Raw genomic sequence first — 19,773 nt, forward strand, 5'->3', positions numbered from 1 at the left:
CTACACATCCACACAGGCAAGACATCACTGTGCTGCTCCAATGAGGCTCTACCCGAGCGAATGTAAGCTATGTACGGGCAGGGCAGGCTTACGTCATATTATTTTGAAATGTCCCCAGAAGAAGAATCCATTAGGCGCTTCAATATTAATTAATGCCCAGGAGAAGTGGGAGACCATGCTGCGCAGCTCCGACCCGAACGTACGGGTCCGGCCTGTTTAAATGGACGAACACGCCGCCGCTGAGGGGGGTGAAGGGGGCTCCGCCTTTTTTGCTTCAAAACAATGTTGAACAAATAAATTTTCTTTCTCTCCTTCTCTATCTCTCTCTGCCGCGGAATTAAAGAGAAATCAACAGCGCTACAAAAGTATCTCGACACACTCACGCCAACGCCTGAAATCATTGCAGTTCAAAAGACGAATAGTCCAATTAAGCTTCCAGGATGCAGCAGTTAAACAGATCCCTCTGGACAATCTACGGCTACCTTGGCTAAGAGCGCCATAGCAGCCATTCAGCCCCTCATCCTGCAAAGGATTGCGAGCACACATTGGTAGAACTCATCTCGCGCTCATCAAACTGCAAAAGCAGAGTCTTCATTTTTAACGTTTCCTGCTGCCCCCGAAAAGGTGACCAGGCATAGACGAAACTGCACGATAAGCCCTCCGACTCGTCGGCAGGGCCCCTCTCCTCGTATAGGGAGACCTTAATGCAGCTCACCAACTGTGGGGATACATGTATAACAACAGGAGAGGTAAAGATCTGCTAAACGCCACAGAAAATGCCATGCCCTGTGCGTGTATTGTGGGTTTGCCGGGACATGCTTCCTGCTCACATAGCGGCGGATCGCGCCTGTCGCCGTATAGACCTACAAAGGCCGCTGCCACTTCTTCCGGTGTCCGCCCTAGAAGAACTGCTGGTGGAAAAGGAGAACCTCCGCCGCGCCACGCGTGCTTTACTTCCACCGCGTGGAACCGACCTCCCCAGTGGGCTCGCTCGCTGGGAGGAGGTCCTGCTGCGGAGGCTTCGAGTTGGGGTGGCATTATCCCCAGCCGTGACCCACGCTTGGCCTGCCCGCTATCACGCACCGTTTGCGGACACCTGTCCCATTTGTACGGTCCCTGCGTCTGAAGCCGACACGAGCCACCTTCTATGGACCTGCCCTGCCCTTCAAACCTCTCGCCTGCAACACCTCCGGGGCACAGGGCTCCATCCTGGGAGACCCCCTGATCTACAGCGGTGGATATGGGGCCCTCGGTACCGGTCTCTGTTGACGTTTCTGCGTGAAACCAATGTAATGCTGTATATATGACTGTTATGCCGTAAGGCAAACACTCGCAAAAAAAAAAGAAAATGCACAGCCTCAGGCTCCTAAATGACCCGCAGACCTCAACGCGTACAGGAAATAGCGTCACTAGGAATACTTGTCCAGACTTTCCCCTTCTTCGAGGCTCACTCGACATCACCCAACTTCACACCTCCTCACCTACATCTCAAACTGGATCTAATTCTAAAAGAGATGCAAAACATGGGAGCCGACATGGCGCTACATAGAAGTGAGAACGCCCAACTGAGGACAGAGAACAGTAACCTTAAAGCGCAGATAGCGAAGATAACGACCAGCAACGCCACGGAGACGGAACCCACCCCACCACCACTTAAGCGCAAAAATACGAAAAAACCGGTAACCAACCCCAAGTAACATGGGCGGTGTAGACATGCAAGAATTCAAACAAGAAATGCTTAGTTGCTCAACGCCACACTAAAAGAATCCATTACGGCCCTGTGGACGGAAACAGTTGGAAGCCTTACGAACGCGAAGGCACCGGCAAGCAACCCAACCGACCGGGCGAGCACAAGCCCTGTATCAATAGATATCGAACAAGATGCCGACTTCTAGACACATCACCATATGGCAATGGAACTGCAGAGGCTACACAGCCAAGAGAAACCGTCTGCAAGACCAGTTGTCCACGGTAGATAAACAACACGAGGTCATATCCTTACAAGAGACAGGGTCCAACACCAAACTTCTTAACTATACAACGTACACATACCCCGATCACCCGCAGCTAGCTCACTTGTCGACAAAAACATATGCACGTTCGCTAGCGAAATAACCAACACAAATACACCACATGCATTCATCACTCTGTTTCCATTCAAGAAGGGACAGCAGCGTCTCCACGTGCTCAACATTTACAGCCCACTAAAGCAGAAGACCCACAACTTCAAAGCCCTCCTGCTAGAAGCGCTGACAGTAACCGGACACCAACCCTTGATAATATAAGGCGCTTAAACGCTCCACACGAGGCATGGGGATACCATAGGACAACAAGCAAGGGCAGGAAATCAGAAGAATCAATACAGACTTTGGGTCTCACCCTACAAAATATGCCAGGAACACCAACCCGTATCGGAAATAGCCTACAAACAGACACAACCCAGGACCTAACCTTAACACACAAAATAATAGCGGGTAAATTGGGGGTCTCCTCTCAAAACTTCACCATTACATAATAGAAATAAAGTCAACTACAAGACACGCCTGGCACAAGAGCCACCCCGGAAATCTCTCACCAACTGGGATCTGTTCAGACAGAAATGCACGCAAGTGGAACCGCCCAAGGAAATTACATAAAGCAACATCAGAGAATGGACGCAAACCATTTTGAAGTGCAAAGAAGGCAGCGATGCACCAATAGGCCCGAGAGTCCCGGCACCGTACGTTGATTATAAGCTACAGCACATGTGGGACGCATATCGCAGCATCGAAGCGAGATGGGAAAAACACCGGCACAGGAAAGCATTTAGAAGAAAACTGCCGAAGCTCAAGATAGCAAAAGCCAACACGAATACTTGACGCGAATACAGTGGCTCCAAGCGTGCGTCGAAATGCGCGGCACACTATCGATGAAGTGCACGTGCTCGATCCAACAGAAACTAATCGACCCCAGCCACAACAAGACAGAATCTGCTAAGAAGATCCCGAAGCTTATACAAAATTACGAGGGCTCGGAGCTACAAATGCATGGTACGCTCATAAAGCTATACGAAACTAAAAATAATAATACGCGCTCCCCACCTATGCAATATATGGGCGCGAGCAACGAAATACTAGACCCCAAATTCACATTCGAAGAGGTGCACGCCGCCATCAGAACGCTCAGAATAGCGAACCAGCACAGGTTGGCTGCGTACGCTTCCAACCTGTGCAAGGAAAATTGGCGCACGTTGTGTGACAGCCTTGAGTGCACCATCTCTACTCACAAAACATGGCACCTGCTGAGACATCTAATCGAACCTCTAAAGAACAAGGGACAAAACAGTAAACCCTTGGCGCACACCATATGCACTTGAACCCTTGAACGACCGATCACCTCATCCAAAATCTCAGGAACAAATACCTACGTCCTGTAGAGGGAGACCCTACTCCCCTCTATGAAGGTTCACCTAACCTTGAGGTCGGCAAAGATATCGAAATATACGAGGTCCGAGCAGTCATTGCGGCCAGCAAACGATCTAGTTCACCCGAAAAAGATCGAATCATCAACAACATATCGGCTAACTTGGAAGACAAGGCTCTGGGAGATCTCACGGAGTATTTACACGTCTTTTTGCGCGAAGGCAACCTTACCATCTAGTGGAAACAGCGGATGTTCGATTTATCCCGAAACCAGAAAAATCACCTCACAAACATTATCTCCAACCGATATCAATAACCTCCTGCGTGGGGAAAATAATGAGAGACCAATTCTTCTTCTGCTTCAGCAACACCTTGATGAAGCACAGCAAATGACTTACCTTGTGTTCGGGTTCAGAATGCCCCCGTGGACCTAGGACATCCATGTTCAAATCAAGGAGAGCATACTCGCAGCTGCCACCAGGAACTCTCCCCGGCTATACTGGCCCTTGACCTTAAAGGGGCGTTCGATAACGTGTCACACAAGGCCATCCTCCAAAACCTGGCAAAAACAGGCTGCAGGGAAATGATGTACAATTACATTGCCGACTTCCTCTCGTACCGCCAAGCCATCATAAAGATAGAGGACGTCTCCTCGGACCCAATTAACCTCGGAGACAAAGGCACCCGATAAGAATCCGTCCTATTCCCCATTCTCTTCAACATTGCCGTTCTTGATCTGCCGAATCGATTTGAGCAAATTCCCGATATTAAACACGGCCTCTACTCGACACTATTACTATCTGGACGGGCATAGATTCCATCCTTGGCCTCCAAGACACGCTCCAGCAAGCAATCGATATTGTCAATAAGTACGCTAAGTAGGGAAACTAACATGTGCGCCGCAAAACTCGAAACTTCTGGTCTTGCTCAGGTGACGCAGAAAGAAAAACAAGGACGATATCCAAATCATGTTGGAAGGTCATCCCACCAGGCCTACAAAGACGGTTCAAATTCTTGGATTAGACATTCAGACGGACACAATGAACATCGGACTGATTCCAAAACTCAAGTCGACCGCAGAAGAAGTCACTCAGATGCCACGTATAGTGGCATCTACGTATAGTGGCCAAAAGATCGAGAAGACTGAAAGAGCAGGAGACCAGCGGATTGGTCCAGGCCTTTATCCTCTCGCGCATTACCTACATGGCCCCGTAGGTAGTTCTGATTAAGAGAGAGGAGGAATAACTCGACGTCATCATGCGTAAAGACTACAAACAGGCACTGGGAGTCTCCATTAGCGCTCCGACAGCTCGACTGCTCAAGTTGGGCCTTCACAACACCCCATCCGAACTAATCGGATGTCGCCACTCGAGGCGCAAATTAAGGCTTCAACTAACATCCGCTGGCAGGCAGCTCATGGGGAAACTTCAGTGGACCCCACAGGGCAGCTACAACCCGGAGTTCTTGCGCCGAATACGAGTCAGTGAATACGAATCAAGCCTACCCTTCGGAAAATGCATCCTGAAGATCACGAAGGAAGACGGCAAGCCAGGGCCAAAGTCCCAGATAAGATATATGGCAACGACGAGGGAACGGTCTGCACGATCATTTTGTTTCACGGCCTTTCGTAGTCATTAAATCATGCGTACACAGCCAACTATTTCATCGTACGCTAGCTCGTAAGGAAACCTTAAAAAAGAAGCTTTAGACAATTATAAATACATGCACGATTCTTTCATTTGCGCAATGTTACAGCCATCAGGCGTTACTTGTGTTGTGGAGTACGTAGAGCAAAAAAAACTAGAGCCATCGGACAACCATATGTTGGGCGAAACACATGAGCAGGAAACTAGACGACCAGCGCAAATCAAAACGGTGCTGAGACGACATTCATCTGAGATTCTATGTCATAAAGTAATCTCTGAAGGTCTGCAATGACTCATGATTGACAATCCAGCGCGCGAAAACACAGCACAAAAAGGAACGAGAGTTAGACAGGACAGCGCTGCACTCACAACTGATTTATTTTGAAGAAAACATTGGTCATATATACAGATCAGTCTCCCACGTGGCGGTAAATTATTGCACCCGATAACCACAAACAAAAAAACGCAATCATTAATCGGTTTGCACATGTGTAGTCTTTGGTTTACTTGGTCATGCAAAGGCGTCACTCAGATACGCGTATTCCCCGTCATGCAGCACTATTGAGGGCATACTTATACAACGGTCAGCAGCTAGTCTGATTTGAAGGGGCTCGATAATTTCCCGTGTTATTTTATCTTTGTGTCTCGACAACACAGTGGTTTCATTAAAAAGCGGCTCACAATCTTGTTTGCAGCAGTGTTTTGCCAGGTGGCTGTGTGGATTCGTTTTAAATGAACGCTGGTGCTCGGACAACCTGGTGTTCAGACACCTCCCTGTTTGTCCCACATATATATGTCCACACCGAAGTGGTAACATATACACGACACCCATTCCACATTTCACAAATGGGTCTGAATGATTTATCGGGCACACTTTTTTTGTATTCCGGGAAGCTAATCTTTGGTCAACCCTACTGCACAATTTTCCTAATTTATTTGGAGCCGAGAATACCACGTCGACAGCGTATCTTTTTGCCACGTTTTTTAAGTTATGAGAGAGCCGGTGCTTATACGGTATCACAACGGGGTATCTTTTTCTTTGCCTTGGTGGCTGCGTCACGGAACCTGCCGTATCTTTTCCTTTTATCCATTTGACTAACTTCTGCACGACCATGAGGAGAACATTGTCAGGGTAGCCAGCCGTCTGCATTCTACTTATCTGGTTCGAGAAGCTGTCATTCAGCTGATGGTCACATGACTTTGAAAGGGCTGAGCGTAATGAAGAAAATGCGATCCCATTTTTTATTACCTTCGAATGACCCAATTTGAAGTTTAGCACTGGTTTTTGAGATCTGGGACGGTAACACCAGCATACATGACCTGTATTGAATGTAGAGGGCCATTTAAATGTGTTCAATGAGTGCGGTCTCGGATTGCAGTTCACATTTGAGCTGCCAAAACTGAACGAACTGCAGTTTTTGGATTTAGAATTAACTTTCAATACAGGTCATGTATGCTGGTGTTACCGTCCCAGATCTCAAAAACCAGTGCTAAACTTCAAATCGGGTCCTTCGAAGGTAATAAAAAATGGGATCGCATTTTCTTCATTACGCTCAGCCCTTTCAAAGTCATGTGACCATCAGCTGAATGACAGCTTCTCGAACCAGATAAGTAGAATGCAGACGGCTGGCTACCCTGACAATGTTCTCCTCATGGTCGTCCAGAAGTTACTCAAATGGATAAAAGGAAAAGATACGGCAGGTTCTGTGACGCACTCAACCACGGGTGCTCGTACGAAGAAATGAACTGCAGGAAATGCGCATCTGTCACGTGGGAAACTTAAACCAAAACACGTTTATGGAGAACTACTTTGGCGCAGTAACACAAAAAAGTGAGTTCCCCCCTCCCCCGTCGCTTTCTCTCCATTGCCACAGAAAGTTTTCCGCGAGAACAGTGGGATCATAGCCTCGTGCATAACGCCTTGGTCGGACGCAAAGCGCAAATTCATACCAACCCTAAAAAAAAAAAAACAAAAAAAATGCCGGCGGCACTGGTGGCGCCTGCAGCTGCCTAAAAAATCAGAAAGCGGCCGGCGTGGATGAAATTTCCAACGAATTCATAAAAGCAATGCAATCAAAAGCACGCGAAGCACTCCTCCACTTTTCAACAAAACTCTGGAAACCCTGCTGGGGCCACAAAAATGGAAGAAGGCGCGGATAAAACTTCTACACAAGGGCAAAGGAAAACCCATTGATGAACTTGAGTCGTACCGACCAATAGCTGTTCTCAGCACAGTGCTAAAGCTCTTATGCACCGTAATAAATCGCAGAATTCAAAAAATATTGTGAGGACAACAACAAATTAGCAGATGCCCAAATTGGTTTTCGCCCTAACCGAAGAACAAGTGACCACATCTTCACATTAACTCAAGCCATAGAATTGAAACACAAAGACAAATCACAACTATTCCTGGCATTTCTTGACATGGAAAAGGCATACGACACTGTGCCCCATGCAAAGCTGTGGGACAAACTTGAAAAACTAAGCCTAGAAGATGGGCTGATTCAACTAATAAAGGAGATGTACAAAGACTGCACTGCCGTATACCAACTGGACAAATACCAGTCACAGGATCACAGGAAGTCAATGTCAACATCGGATTAAAGCAAGGCTGCCCATTATCCCGAACGCTTTTCAACATCTATATTAACGAACTCTTAAACACCCTTGACAAGGAGGGAGCAGGCCTGCGCCTGTCGACCATCACGAAAGACGGAGAGGAAGAATATACCAAAATAGCATGCCTCACCTTTACCGATGACATTGTTTTTCTAGCAGAATCCGCAACAGACCTGCAAGACCTGCTCGACACCTGCTCAAAGATAGCAACAAAAGACCAGTTGAAATTTAACACAGCAAAAACGCAGTGGATGGGCATAAATGTAAATAACGAGGAGATCAAAGGTTCATTTACGCTCCAAAATGAAAGCTAGACCGGACAAATTCATACAAGTACCTGGGCATCACCACCGGCAGTCAAGCGAACTACCTCGAGCAGCACGAGAAGGACACTGAAAAAATCAAACAAATTGAAAGGGCTAACATGGCACCTCGCAAGACATTCATACAATTCCTACACTGTAGGGCGAACACTGTGGAATACACTCGGAGTACCAGCTGTAACATACGCAGATGATGTGCTGGCATACTCCAGACCAACGCTGAAATGCTTGGAGCAACACCAAAACAAGCTGGGCCGGTGGCTGCTTGGAGGCAACTGTGCGACCCCAAACTCCGCCATCACAAGCGAAATGGGCTGGTCCCTCTACGAAGTCAGAGAGGCGAGGGCAAACTACACCACGCTGGCAGGATCGGATTCATGGCGACCACAAACTACTGCAAACTCATATACATGCAGCTTCAATACAGGAATCTGAAAACTGACTGGATAAAAAGACTCACCATCCTCGAAATGAAATACAGCCAAAATTCGACAAAACATGAAGCTAAATCTGAACAAAAGTGGCAACAGATCGTCAATAAAGAGCTAGCAAGCGCGAGCAAATTAACCTGGTGCATAGCGGTCTCCAGAAAGCAAAGCCTCGCCGAGTACTTCAAACATAGGGAAGAACCAGCGCCGATGCCATTATACCGTGGCGACAGAGACAGTGCCCTGCTGTTCCAGGCACGCACGGGGTCCCTGCTCACGCAGCAAAGGTGACACGAGCTATTCAGCGCGGACCCAACGTGTCGGCTGTGCGGAGCGCAGAGCGAGACGATACAGCATGTGATCCAGGAATGCACAAAACTAAACGACGAACATCAGGAAGCGACGACATTAGCCGATATGCTGGCATTCAAGGGCGCCTCCGAAAAAAAAACAAAAGAGCAACAAGCATCGCACACCGAACAACGACTGCGTCGTTGCATGGGAGCAGTACTGCCGAAGTTTAGAAAAGGTCCCCACTCGGCGTATTTCCTGCATAGATCAAATGGGGAGCTAAGTGGACCGACCCGCCGCACCTACCGATGGCCTCACTTTACTGCTAGAACCAGACCGGTCGTGGTGGGACTGGCTTTCCACGCGTGTGTGCAAGCGCGCGCGTGCTCGGTGTGTACGTGTGTAGTGTGTGTACTGTGTACTCTGAAGCCCGTGGTGCCTCCTGACGCTGCAAGAGAAAACTACTGTGCCAGAAAAAGCTCTGGTGGTGCTGTTGCAAATACTCGATCCCAAACACCACACCACGAGTGGCAACAATTTCTCAACAATTTCTTAACAATTTCTCCGTATGCGCAAATATATGTTCGAACTTCCTGTGGCGCTTGATACGACTGCCCTGTGCCAAGAGAGATCAGGACCACGACCTTACTTACTAGACGAGTTGCGCGCCCAGGGCCACTGCCAGATGGCGCCACCATATCCTCGGCGGAGTTGAACGCGGTTTGCATTTCTACAGTGACTAGTATTAGGGGCAAAGCACCTTAGGGGCTCGGGCTGTCGGCGTTTCGTGTCCTCTCATGTCGTCACAGTAAATCAAGTTGTCAAACGATGGTAAAAAAACAAGTGAAAAAAGGAAAACCGGTTTAAAAGAAACTAATATGATCTAAACTAATTTAAATTTAATACCGGAATACCCATGATTAATAGCATTAATACCAAAAATTCGTTAAATTGCATCTCAAAATTGGTTTAAAACGTTTGTTCTGTTTTGTTCTGTTCTGTAAAGTTTTCTAAAGCTTTGCAAGGTTTTGTTCTGTAAAGCATACCTCTTAGCAAGCTGCCGGGTGTGACACGATGGCAACTTATGGCCACTCTGTCATTTATTTGCTTAAATCTGGTACCATACAAATCCGGTGACAAGGTCTTGTAGTGGACTTCCTTACTATCCCCGGCCTCTACGAGAAATTCCTTCGACGTTTCCTCGGCTCTTACGTTGTTTCCGAAGAGTCGTCCCCAGTTAATTATGAAATCACAACCCTTCTTTCCACTACAGAGCGGCCCTGTCGCGGAACCGGAATTTTGCGCTGTTTCCTGCCCAAACCGTTTACCTTCCGGCACTCGTCGTAAATACCAGGCGGCTGCTTTCGTCGAAGCAGAAATTGCATAACTGCTACGGGAGCTCCCTAGATTGTCTTCTACATTCCTTTTCGTAGTCATCACCCTTACATTCTTCATCAGTGTTCCATCATCACTATCATTTCGAATTCGGATGGCTGCTCAGTCGCTGTTGCCCGAATAAACGATTGCGTCTTACTGTGCCTCTTGGATCTTAAAGTTCACATTTTCCCCTCGTCTAAAACAATTATTTCGCAGTCGCTCCGCCACACGCGTCCGCGTACACTCCGTTGGTAATGCAGCGTAGAACAAGCTTTTACCCGATCATGAGTTGCACCAGGAAGCGGAACACACAGGGAGCGTTCATTTGTTGTAATGAACATTTCTAGCCCCAAATGAGTGGTACGGTTTCAACGCTCCTGAGCAATGGCCATTTTGAACGTATGGTACGAGTGCCGAACTGTTTCTGAACCACAAAAATGCGTTTTTATAATAACCTGGCGTAGCCGGCCTGGTCCACAAGTGGCTGTAATTAACAGTAACCGCCATGAACACTGTAGAAAGATTTCATCTTTCTAAACTTATGTTTGTCGTTTCTGCAAGGAGTTAGACGTGTCTTCTCTAGACGCTCGGACAATTTTTCGCAAATTAGAAATGGTGGATTAACTTTCGTTGTTGGCCAACTAACCGTTATTAGATGCCCTGGTCCGGAACTTTGACGGATGTAAGCATCAAGTCTCCTGGATAGCCGAAGGCTCCGTTTATGGTAGAGTGCTTAGTACAGTTATTAAATACAGCAAAAAAAGTGCAAGGCCCGCGCACGTGACAAGCCAAGTGTCCCATACATTTCATTAAAAGCTTATAAAACTAAACTTGATACACTTCATGTCCCTTGATACGGTGTCCCATACACTTCATTACTTCATGCAAAAAATTAACTTGATACACTTTATCCATGAACTTCATACACTTTATGCAAAATAACGCTGGAAAATCGACAATCCAGGAAGAAGGTGTAAAATCGCACGACAATAATTATGGTTTCTGGGCGTCAGTTCCTTGTGGTGATCTCGGCGACGCGTATCCCACCAGGGTATCACTCACTGACTTCGCCCTGCGGGTAGGACGTTTATGCTTCCCCGCCCTTCCACGGGGGCTGAGCACCCCGGGCGACGTCGCCAAGGAAGCCAAAATTGCCGCCTTGCGATCACCTTCCGATCTATGCTTCTGCCGAGGCCGCTCCCTCTTTCTCTTCTCCACGAAGATTTCAGGCAGCCACTGTATGGCCACGCCGCTTAGCAGGGCTAGAACAGCCACCACCCCGCTGAAAGTGACGTGGACTCGGCCTTCGACGACGAACAAGAGCCCCCATACTGCGAGCACTCCGATGCGGCCAACTGTGAACGACAGGCCCAGTCCCCAGCTTCTTATGCCAGTGGGGAAGACCTCGGCGGTGTAGCCGTAGGTTACGCTCAGCACCACCGGCCCAAGGCTCGCAGCACCCACGTCCACCCATTGAAGCACCAGGGACCAGCCGACGAGCAGTAAGAATGACTGGGCAGCTGATAACACGCACGCAGAGACCAGCAAGATGAAGAGCGTCTGGCGCTGTCCGCGGTATTGCAGAACGTGCCAGACGGCGGCATAGAGCACCGACTGAACAGCGACGAGCAACGCGCGCCATATTCCTTCGGCGTCCACATGGCGCAGCAACTGCCCGTAGTAGATGAAGTTGGCGCTAAACCAAGCAATCATCACGGACAGGGCACGGTTCCGGTACGTTGCGTTCCAAAAGTGCTCGTCGGTGGTGGTCACCATGCTTGACAGGGGCGTCTGCTCGCACCTCTTCAGCTGCTGTTTAAATGCCTTGAACGTAGCGCGCGCCTTGTCCAGGTCGATGGCGTTCTGGCTAGCCGCGAACAAGATGACCTGCTCGGCCTCTCGCGTCCTCCACGTGGCCAAGAGCCAGAGGGGCGACTCATCCAGCAGGTAGCACCAGAAAGCCAGCATGGCCGTTGGCAGGAGAAGGAACGAGTGAGCCAGGTACCAGTGGGGCTCGAGTAAGGCCAGCGTGTGCACCAGGGGCGGCACCAGCGTGGTGCCCAAGGCGGTGGCCAAGACGCCGAACAGCCCGCGGCGGTCGTTGCCGGTCACCTCGTAGATGAGGATGAACACAAGCACTTGCAACGAGCAGCTGGAGGCAGACACGAAGAAGCGAGTCACCAGAAACACCGTGAGGGTCTGGGACACGGCCGCTCCGACGCTGCCCGCCAGCAGCACCACCACGGAGGCCAGGATGGTGGGCCGGCGGCCCGCACGATCGGACGCGAACCCAACCGCAGGCACGAACAGCGTGGCGCCCAGCAAGTACGTGATCCTGGCAAGCTTCTGGAGCCAGCGACGGTCGCACACCATGTCCCAGTTGCTGACAATGCTGTCAGCCACGTAGTCCGCGTCGTAGTTCCAGCGGTCGCAGCTGACAACACGACGCTCCTCCTCGGGGTTGACCTTCGGTGAAGCAAAATGAACGCATTAAACCTGTGCTTGCTTTTTGGGTGATCGCGGTCAACGGCAAGAATACAAGAGAGATTTTCGCACATCCGGGCTTAATGTGAATCGTATCTTATTCAAGCATATAAGCTGTTTTTAGATGCGAAGGCATCTCATTCACTCGCCTCGTCCCTGCATCCGGCGTCGTCGTCGGCATCCGCCCCTCCCCCTTTCTCCTCGCCGCGCCAGCTGCGCTCTCCGCCGCTCACCCCCTCTCCTCTCTGATAGCGAACACTGGGTGCGTTCCAATTTACCGTTTAGACAGCTTCGTTGCCGTCTTCGCGGACAGTACGCCATGTTAAGCCCCGTTCCAATTCGAACGAAGCAGTCAACGAAGACTGCTTCAAGGAAAGTCAGCAACGATGAAGGCTACCTTCCTGTCTAAACTAATAAGTGACGCCAGCACCACCTTTTTGCGTATTAATGTTAAAACAAAAGCACTTGTTCCTTTACTTAAATATTTAATATAAGTTACTAGTGATGAAGATTACTTTGTTTCATTTTTTAATTACGTAAAATTTGTAATAACAACGGTAATAATAGTTACGAAACTTGCGGCTTGCGCAACTCAACATGTCTGCTATGACGCTGTCGTCTGCGCTGGTGTTGCGCTTGCGACCGCGGCGCCGTTCCAATTTTATTCCTTTAGACGTCTAGTTAGACTGCTTCGTAGGCTGTCTACGAAGCTGTCCGCGAATTGGAACGCAGCAGGTCTCTCGCGAGGGGCATTGGATTGGATTCGATTGGATTGGCTTGGCTTGGCTTGGCTTGGCTTGGATTGAATTGGATTGGATTGGATTTGGATTGGATTAAAGTGGATTGTGTTGGATTGTCTTGCGTCATAGCCGCGGAAGACGCACTGGCGCCGGCGCGTCCCCTCACCGTTATGCGCGCTATAAAACGCGGTGCCTGCGCCGCTCCGCTCCATCGTTCCAGCGCCGTTCCTCCGCTGTCCAACGCTGCAACGTGAAACCCCTATGCGTCGCATGTACACAGGGGTTCCCGCGAGGGGAGGTGGGAGTTTTTTACTTCCTTTAAGATTTTAGTGATACCGATGAAGGGGAAGATGCTTTTAACTGACAGCTTCAAAACCTCGCGAACAACCCTTGTGATGTTTAAATAGTTATTCAGTCCCCGACACGCCAGTGGGGGAGGGGGGGGGGAGAGGGGAGGGGGCTCGCTTTTTGAACTCGTCTCTATTCGCTTCACCGAGAGAATTCGGAAACATCACTTTCAGTCCATCATGTGGTTAATTTCTGATTATGCTGGAAGTTTTCACTTTTGCCCCTTGTTAAACCGCTGTAACTTATGCATAGACTGCAGTTTTTATAACGAAATTGGATCAATGCGAGAGAGAGAAGAGAACTTTATTCTGCAAGCAAAAATGGCACATGGTCGGATTCCTCATTTCAGGATTCCTTCTCCGCACGTTCCACCACCAGCCGGAGCTGAGTGTCGCTGATGAAGCTCGCCAGTTCTCTCTCCCACTGCTCAAGGGAAAGGTTCGAGATTGCGCGAACTTTTGGATCTTATTGGCAGGCCCACACTATGCGGTAGAGGGTACAGATCTCACTGCAGTGTGGGCAGGTGGGGCCGTAGAGGGTGAGAGTGATGGCGTGAAGTCTGGATAGAAGGGGGAACGTGTTTGTTTGCAAAAGCCCGAGTATATGCCCATGTTTCATCCTTGGGAATTGACGGGTGGGCAGGAGGATAGTCTTGCCTACCTAACTTGTGTTATGTGGTGCTCTGGTAGGTCACTAGAGGAGGAGCTCCTTGCAGCCAGAAATCTCGCGGTACCCCTAGGCTAACTCCCGGGCTGACGTGTGGTCATGGCATTGCCACGAAGGGACGAGTAGGCAGAGGCCCAAACCAGACGGAACATGCATTGGGGGGTCGCCGGAGAAGTATTCGTGCAGCATGTTCTGATATTCTGCGTAGGTATACCTCAACATGCTGCTTGAGAGTCAGTAACAATTGTATCGGCATCGACCGAGGTGCGGACGATGGCTAAAGCGATGGATCTTCCTCTGTTTGGGTGGTGTTGATGCCAGTAAGTGTGACACTGGCGATGTGCTTGCAGCATGCGGTGACGACGACAGCAGTCGTCGTATTCATGCGTGCGTAGTTCGCAGCGTCCACGTGCGCAGTTTTGGGGTTGGATCCATGAATTCTGTACAATGTCTGTACTTTCGCCGCAAGCCGTCCTTGGTCAAAATGCGGGTGCATATTCCGTGGGATGAGAGCCACATAGATGTTTTGCCGCATCGTTGGAGGCATGTCCATGGCACAATTGCCTTGTTCTCCTGTAGTATTGTATCCTAGGCGACCAAGCAGTTGGCGTCCCGTTCTTGTGGTCGCTAGGCGGTGGTGCTGGTTTACCAGGTGAGCTTCTATGAGCTCCGCCACTGTGTTATGTTTGAGGAGTCTGTCCGTGGCCGTGCTTATGGAAAGCCCGAGTGCTTGTTCATATGCTTTCCGAATAAGTGTTGTTGTGAACCACAAGAAACTAATACGCCACGGTAGAGCAGAACTGGAACGCGCTTCCTGCTCCTTTATTTTCTAATGATGACAATATGCAACCCCCCCACCCCCCGCTTCTACCTCCTTTACTTCAGCAACAAGTGTGTCAAGTTTCTTTACGTCGCTTTCGTAGGGGATCGCGTACGGGATGACGTAATGGATATGAGTGAAGATGAAGGCTTGGACAAGTCGTAGTGTGCCAGCTTCCTTCATCCCTCGAGTCTTGTCGAAACGACTCCTTTCAACACAACCTGTCGACGTACGCAGTTTTTGTCAGAGCCTAGGCTATAACAGCTCTGCTGTAATAACTAATGGTTGACCAGCACGTTACTTCGTACATCGCATATATTTAGACAACGTTGCGACCCGCGCAAGGCGCGGTCGAAAACTGCGTTCTTATTGCACCAGTGAAAGAGACCCCGCCAGCGACTGCGAATGCTGGAAGCCCATCACGGCAAACACGTGACCATGAGATGCCTGATGACGAATTAAAGAGGCATGCACAAAGCGCGCCTGCCGCGCAAGTTTCACGAGCTTCTACCCGCCGGTGTGTGGCGGTAGATGTCGCAGCAATGCAGGTTTGCGTGGAATTCCTATATATAGCTCTTCTAGGAGAGCAGAGTTGCGCGTCCATCCGCCACGTTGAGTTCCAGGTCATGCGGCGGGAAAGCCGCCGTCTCGCATGTAGAAGCTGCCGCCTGGCCGCCGCTCCAGCGGCAGCGGCGAGGAAGAGTGGCATAGAGCGCCGTCGGCCAAACCTGGCGCACGATAGTCGGCTGCTTATCAGCTGAGCGGCCGCCGATGCCGCCAGTTCCACAACCTCCGATGCCCAGTAACAGAACTCGCTGAAAACGGGGTCTTGTGCGAAGCACTGCGAGCAAGCTTTCCTGTCGAACTGGAACCACCCGCAGCATGTGACAATTAGATGCACAACTATTGCGCTACGCGATATACAGGAACTCTAGGTTTGCGTAATGCCTGTGCCCCTCTGCCACACACTGCAGATACCGCAAACTTTTGCGGCCGACTGTATCCTCATTACCATCACCTTCATCACCATCATCACCAGCCTATGTGCGCCCATTAGGGGCCAAAAGCCTCTCCCATTAATCTCCAATTACCGCGGTCCTGTGCTAACTGCGAGCAACTTATCCCGCAAACTTCTTGATATCACCTGCTCACCTAACTTTTTGCCGCCCTTTGCTACGCTTGCCTTCTTTAGGGGTCCGCTATATTACCCTTAATGACCAACGGTTATCTTGCTTTCGCATTACATGCCCTACCCACGTTCATTTCTTCTTCTTAATTTCTACTAATATGTCCTTAACACGCGTTTGTTCCCTGATCCATTCCGCTCTCTTCTTGTCCCTTAATGTTACACCTATCATTTTCCGCTCCATTGCCCGCTGAGTCGTTCTAAATTTAAGTTGAACCCTCTTAGTGAGCCTCCAATTTTCTGCCCCGTAGGTGAGTACCGGTAAGATGCAGCTGTCATACACTTTGTTCTTCAGCGACAATGGTAGGCTGCTATTCATTATCTGAGAATGACTGCCATATGCACCCCACCCCATTCTGATCCTTCTAATTATCTCTGCCTCATGGTTGGGATCTGGGGTCACAACTTGGCCTAAGTAGATATATTTGCTTACCACTTCCACTGCCTCGCCACCTATCTCAAACTGCTGTGCTGTCCCAAGGTTATTGATCATTACTTTAGTTTTCTGCATATTAATTTTCAGCCCCACGGTTCTACTCTGTTCGCTTAGTGCGGAAATCATGCTTTGCAATTCGTCCCCGAGTTACTTAGCAAGGCAACGTCATCAGCAAATCTGAGCTTACTGAGGTATTCTCCATTATCCCTTACTCCCACCTGTTCCCAATTCTAATGTTCTGAATACGTCTTGTAAACAGTCTGAATACCATTGGAGAGATTGTGTCTCCTTGTCTGACACCCTCCTTATAGGTCTTTTACTGCTCTCTTTATGTGGGACGATGGTAGCAATGGACCCGTAGATATCCCCAGTGTTCTTACGTAATGCTCATCTTACGCCCTGGTTCCGTAATGCCTGAATGACTGCTGAGGTTTCGACCTAGTCAAATGCTTTCTCATAATATATGAAGGCTATATATAGGAGTTCAGTATACTCAGCGCACTTCTCTATCACCTGATTGATCTTGTGAATATGGTCCATTGTTGAATAGACTCTACGAAACCCTGCTTGTTCTTCAGGTTGACTGAAATCTAAGGTGAAAGAAATTCTGTTAGCGATTACCTTGGTAAGTGCCTTGTAGACGACTGACAATAAGCTGATCGGCCTGTAATTTTTCAAGTCCTTCATGTCACCTTTCTTATGGAATAGGATGATTTACCCATTCTTCCAAGATTCTGGTACACTTGCGGTCATTAGGAATTGAGTGTACAGGTTTACCAGCTTTACTAGTACGATTTACCGCCATCCTTCAAATGGTCTGCTGTTATCTAATCTTCACCAGGTGCTTTGCCCCCTTTCATTTCTTTCAAAAAACTTTCCTTACTACTTCTGTCGTTACTGGTGGGATGTCTATCTCCTCTGAACTACTATCTCGTTCGGCGTTATCCTGGATGTCCGGGCTACCGTACAGATCCTATAGAACTCTTCGGCTACTATGAATATTTTTTCCCTATTTGTGATGACATTGCCTTGCTTGTCTTTAAGTGCATACGTCTGATTTTCCCCAAGCATAAACGCCTCTTCACTGCTTTCAGGCTGCCTCCATTCTTTACAGCATATTAGATCCTCTCCATATTATACCTCCGTATGTCAGCTCTCTTACGCTTATTCTAAAGTTCAAAAGTTCCATCGAAACTTCGAATGTTCCAGTAGTTCTATTCTGTCAGCTGCGATATTGTCATGCTTTGCCGTTTCCTAATTAGATCTTTCGTATAATGGGAAAGTTTATCAGTATCTTTCGAGCCATCGTGTCCCCGGCTTCTACTGCACACTCTGTGATAATGCGTGTAATATTGCCACTGGCTTCCTGTGTCGTGAACTCTGCTTCCTCGGTAAGAGCTGAATATCGGTTCTGCAGCGTGATCCTGAATTTTTCAACTTTACGTTTTACTGTTAGCTCATAGATCGGCTTCTTACGCACTAGCAATTGTTATGGTCCCTCCTTAAATCTAGCCTAATTTGAGATCTTACCATACAGTGGTCACTACACCTTACCCTTCCGAGCACTTTTACATCCTCCACGACGCCAGGGTTATCGCATAATATGAAGTCAATCTCATTTTATGCTCCCCATTCGGGCTCCTTCACGTCTACTTCCGGCTCTTCCGTTTGCACAAGGGCTGACTGTGTACGAGTAAGGATTCCACTCTTGTGACCATGCATACCCACACATGCAATTACCTGGTTTCTTGGGTTGTCTACTATGTCTACTATGGGTATGTGAGAACGAAGCTAAAACAGGAGGGTGTGTGTAATGAGAGTTTCTTTTTTTCAATTCAGGAATAATAGCTGCTTTTTTTTTTACTAGAGGTATAGGGTCGTGCCGGCTTAGCCTAATAGGCAATTCCTGAACGCTTTCATGCAGTGCTTCATCTCTATCATCTGTTAAAATCCCCACTTTTCCACTTCCACTCGTAAGCTTAACGTTCGGCTTATCTCTTATCTGTCTCCCCTTACGATGCTCGGGTGCGGTAAAACTTCAGCCATTTTGTTTCGGCATTCCTTCCTTCATTACTAAGGCGGTATTCTGCTACAACTTTCAACAGCGGCACATGCCAAAAAAAGGTGATACTAATGTAAAAAAACGAAGATTCATTGCCAATATAAGTTGAGCCTGACAGGGTTAAACGCTGCGCCATCGCTTATTTCATCGCGAAATTGACAATGGCCAATAAGAAAAAAAGAAAAGAGGAAAAGGAAAGAGAAGAAAGAAAAAGAACAAAGAAAAATAATTAATGGATTGGCGGAGCTTTCTGCACGTCGTGTGGACAACAAGTGTGCGAAAATAGAGTGATGAAATGGTGTCAGTGATTACCAAATTAAGCCCCATGTTATAAAAATGCGGATATAGCCCGGCGACGCACTTACCGGTACTGGCGGCTCGTAGACGGTGCACTGGCTGTAGCTGCCGTCTGCCTGCAGCGGGATGGCCGCGTTCCTCCAGGCATCGGGCGGCAGGTAGCGCAGGTTGTCCGGAGGGGCGCACCAGTGCGGGACTTCGCGGCAGATCAGCTGGTAGGCCAGCGCCTGCATCACCAGCACGGCCGACGAGAGCATGCCGGTGAAGAGCACGCGCCGCTGGAAGTGGCCGTGGCCCAGGATCGCGTACACGCTCTCCTGGATGGCGGTGCGCGGCTCGGCCCACCCGGAGCCCGTCAGCAGAGCGGCGTCGGGCCGCGGTCTCCCACTCGGTGTGGAGGCGAGCTGATCCGTTGGGGGGCTCTGCGGCATCCTTGGGAGCCGGCGTCGAAGTCAAGATTCTCTTGGAAGCCTGGCTGGTTCGGGCAAAACGAGCTGCTCGCGCTTCTTCACGCAGAACTGAAATTGCTTGCGCGTGTCACGCCCACCGTGGCACGAGCATGCTCTTCTTTCTCTTCATCGTTTGCCTCCAGTGATTTAGACAATGGTTGTAGTTATGATGGGCGCGCTAGGTGTCGTAGTGAGCGTAT

At 49.1% G+C, this 19,773-nt stretch overlaps 1 protein-coding gene across 1 annotated transcript; it reads right to left on the reverse strand.

Annotated features, from left to right (window-relative positions):
- Positions 1 to 517: 517 nt before the first annotated feature.
- LOC144178055 (solute carrier family 22 member 7-like) lies at positions 518 to 19,555 on the reverse strand. Its single transcript, XM_077705587.1, has 3 exons — positions 19,193 to 19,555; positions 11,255 to 12,551; positions 518 to 522 (listed from the first exon to the last, which is right to left on the reverse strand). The coding sequence occupies exons 1-3, from the start codon at positions 19,553 to 19,555 to the stop codon at positions 518 to 520; spliced, it is 1,665 nt and encodes a 554-aa protein (XP_077561713.1).
- Positions 19,556 to 19,773: the final 218 nt, after the last annotated feature.

This window comes from Haemaphysalis longicornis, unplaced genomic scaffold (assembly GCF_048455015.1).
Source record: "Haemaphysalis longicornis isolate Haplotype H1 unplaced genomic scaffold, Haemaphysalis longicornis Haplotype H1 scaffold_395, whole genome shotgun sequence".
In the NCBI taxonomy this organism is placed as follows: Eukaryota; Metazoa; Arthropoda; class Arachnida; order Ixodida; family Ixodidae; genus Haemaphysalis; species Haemaphysalis longicornis.

What these genes read in the sequence shown, in the direction of transcription:
- LOC144178055 (XM_077705587.1), bottom strand. Translation starts at nt 19,555, where the DNA reads ATGCCGCAGAGCCCCCCAACGGATCAGCTCGCCTCCACACCGAGTGGG. An exon ending in TCTACGAGCCGCCAGTACCG is followed by an intron (nt 12,552 to 19,192) that starts GTAAGTGCGTCG and finishes GCTTCACCGAAG; the next exon opens with GTCAACCCCGAGGAGGAGCG.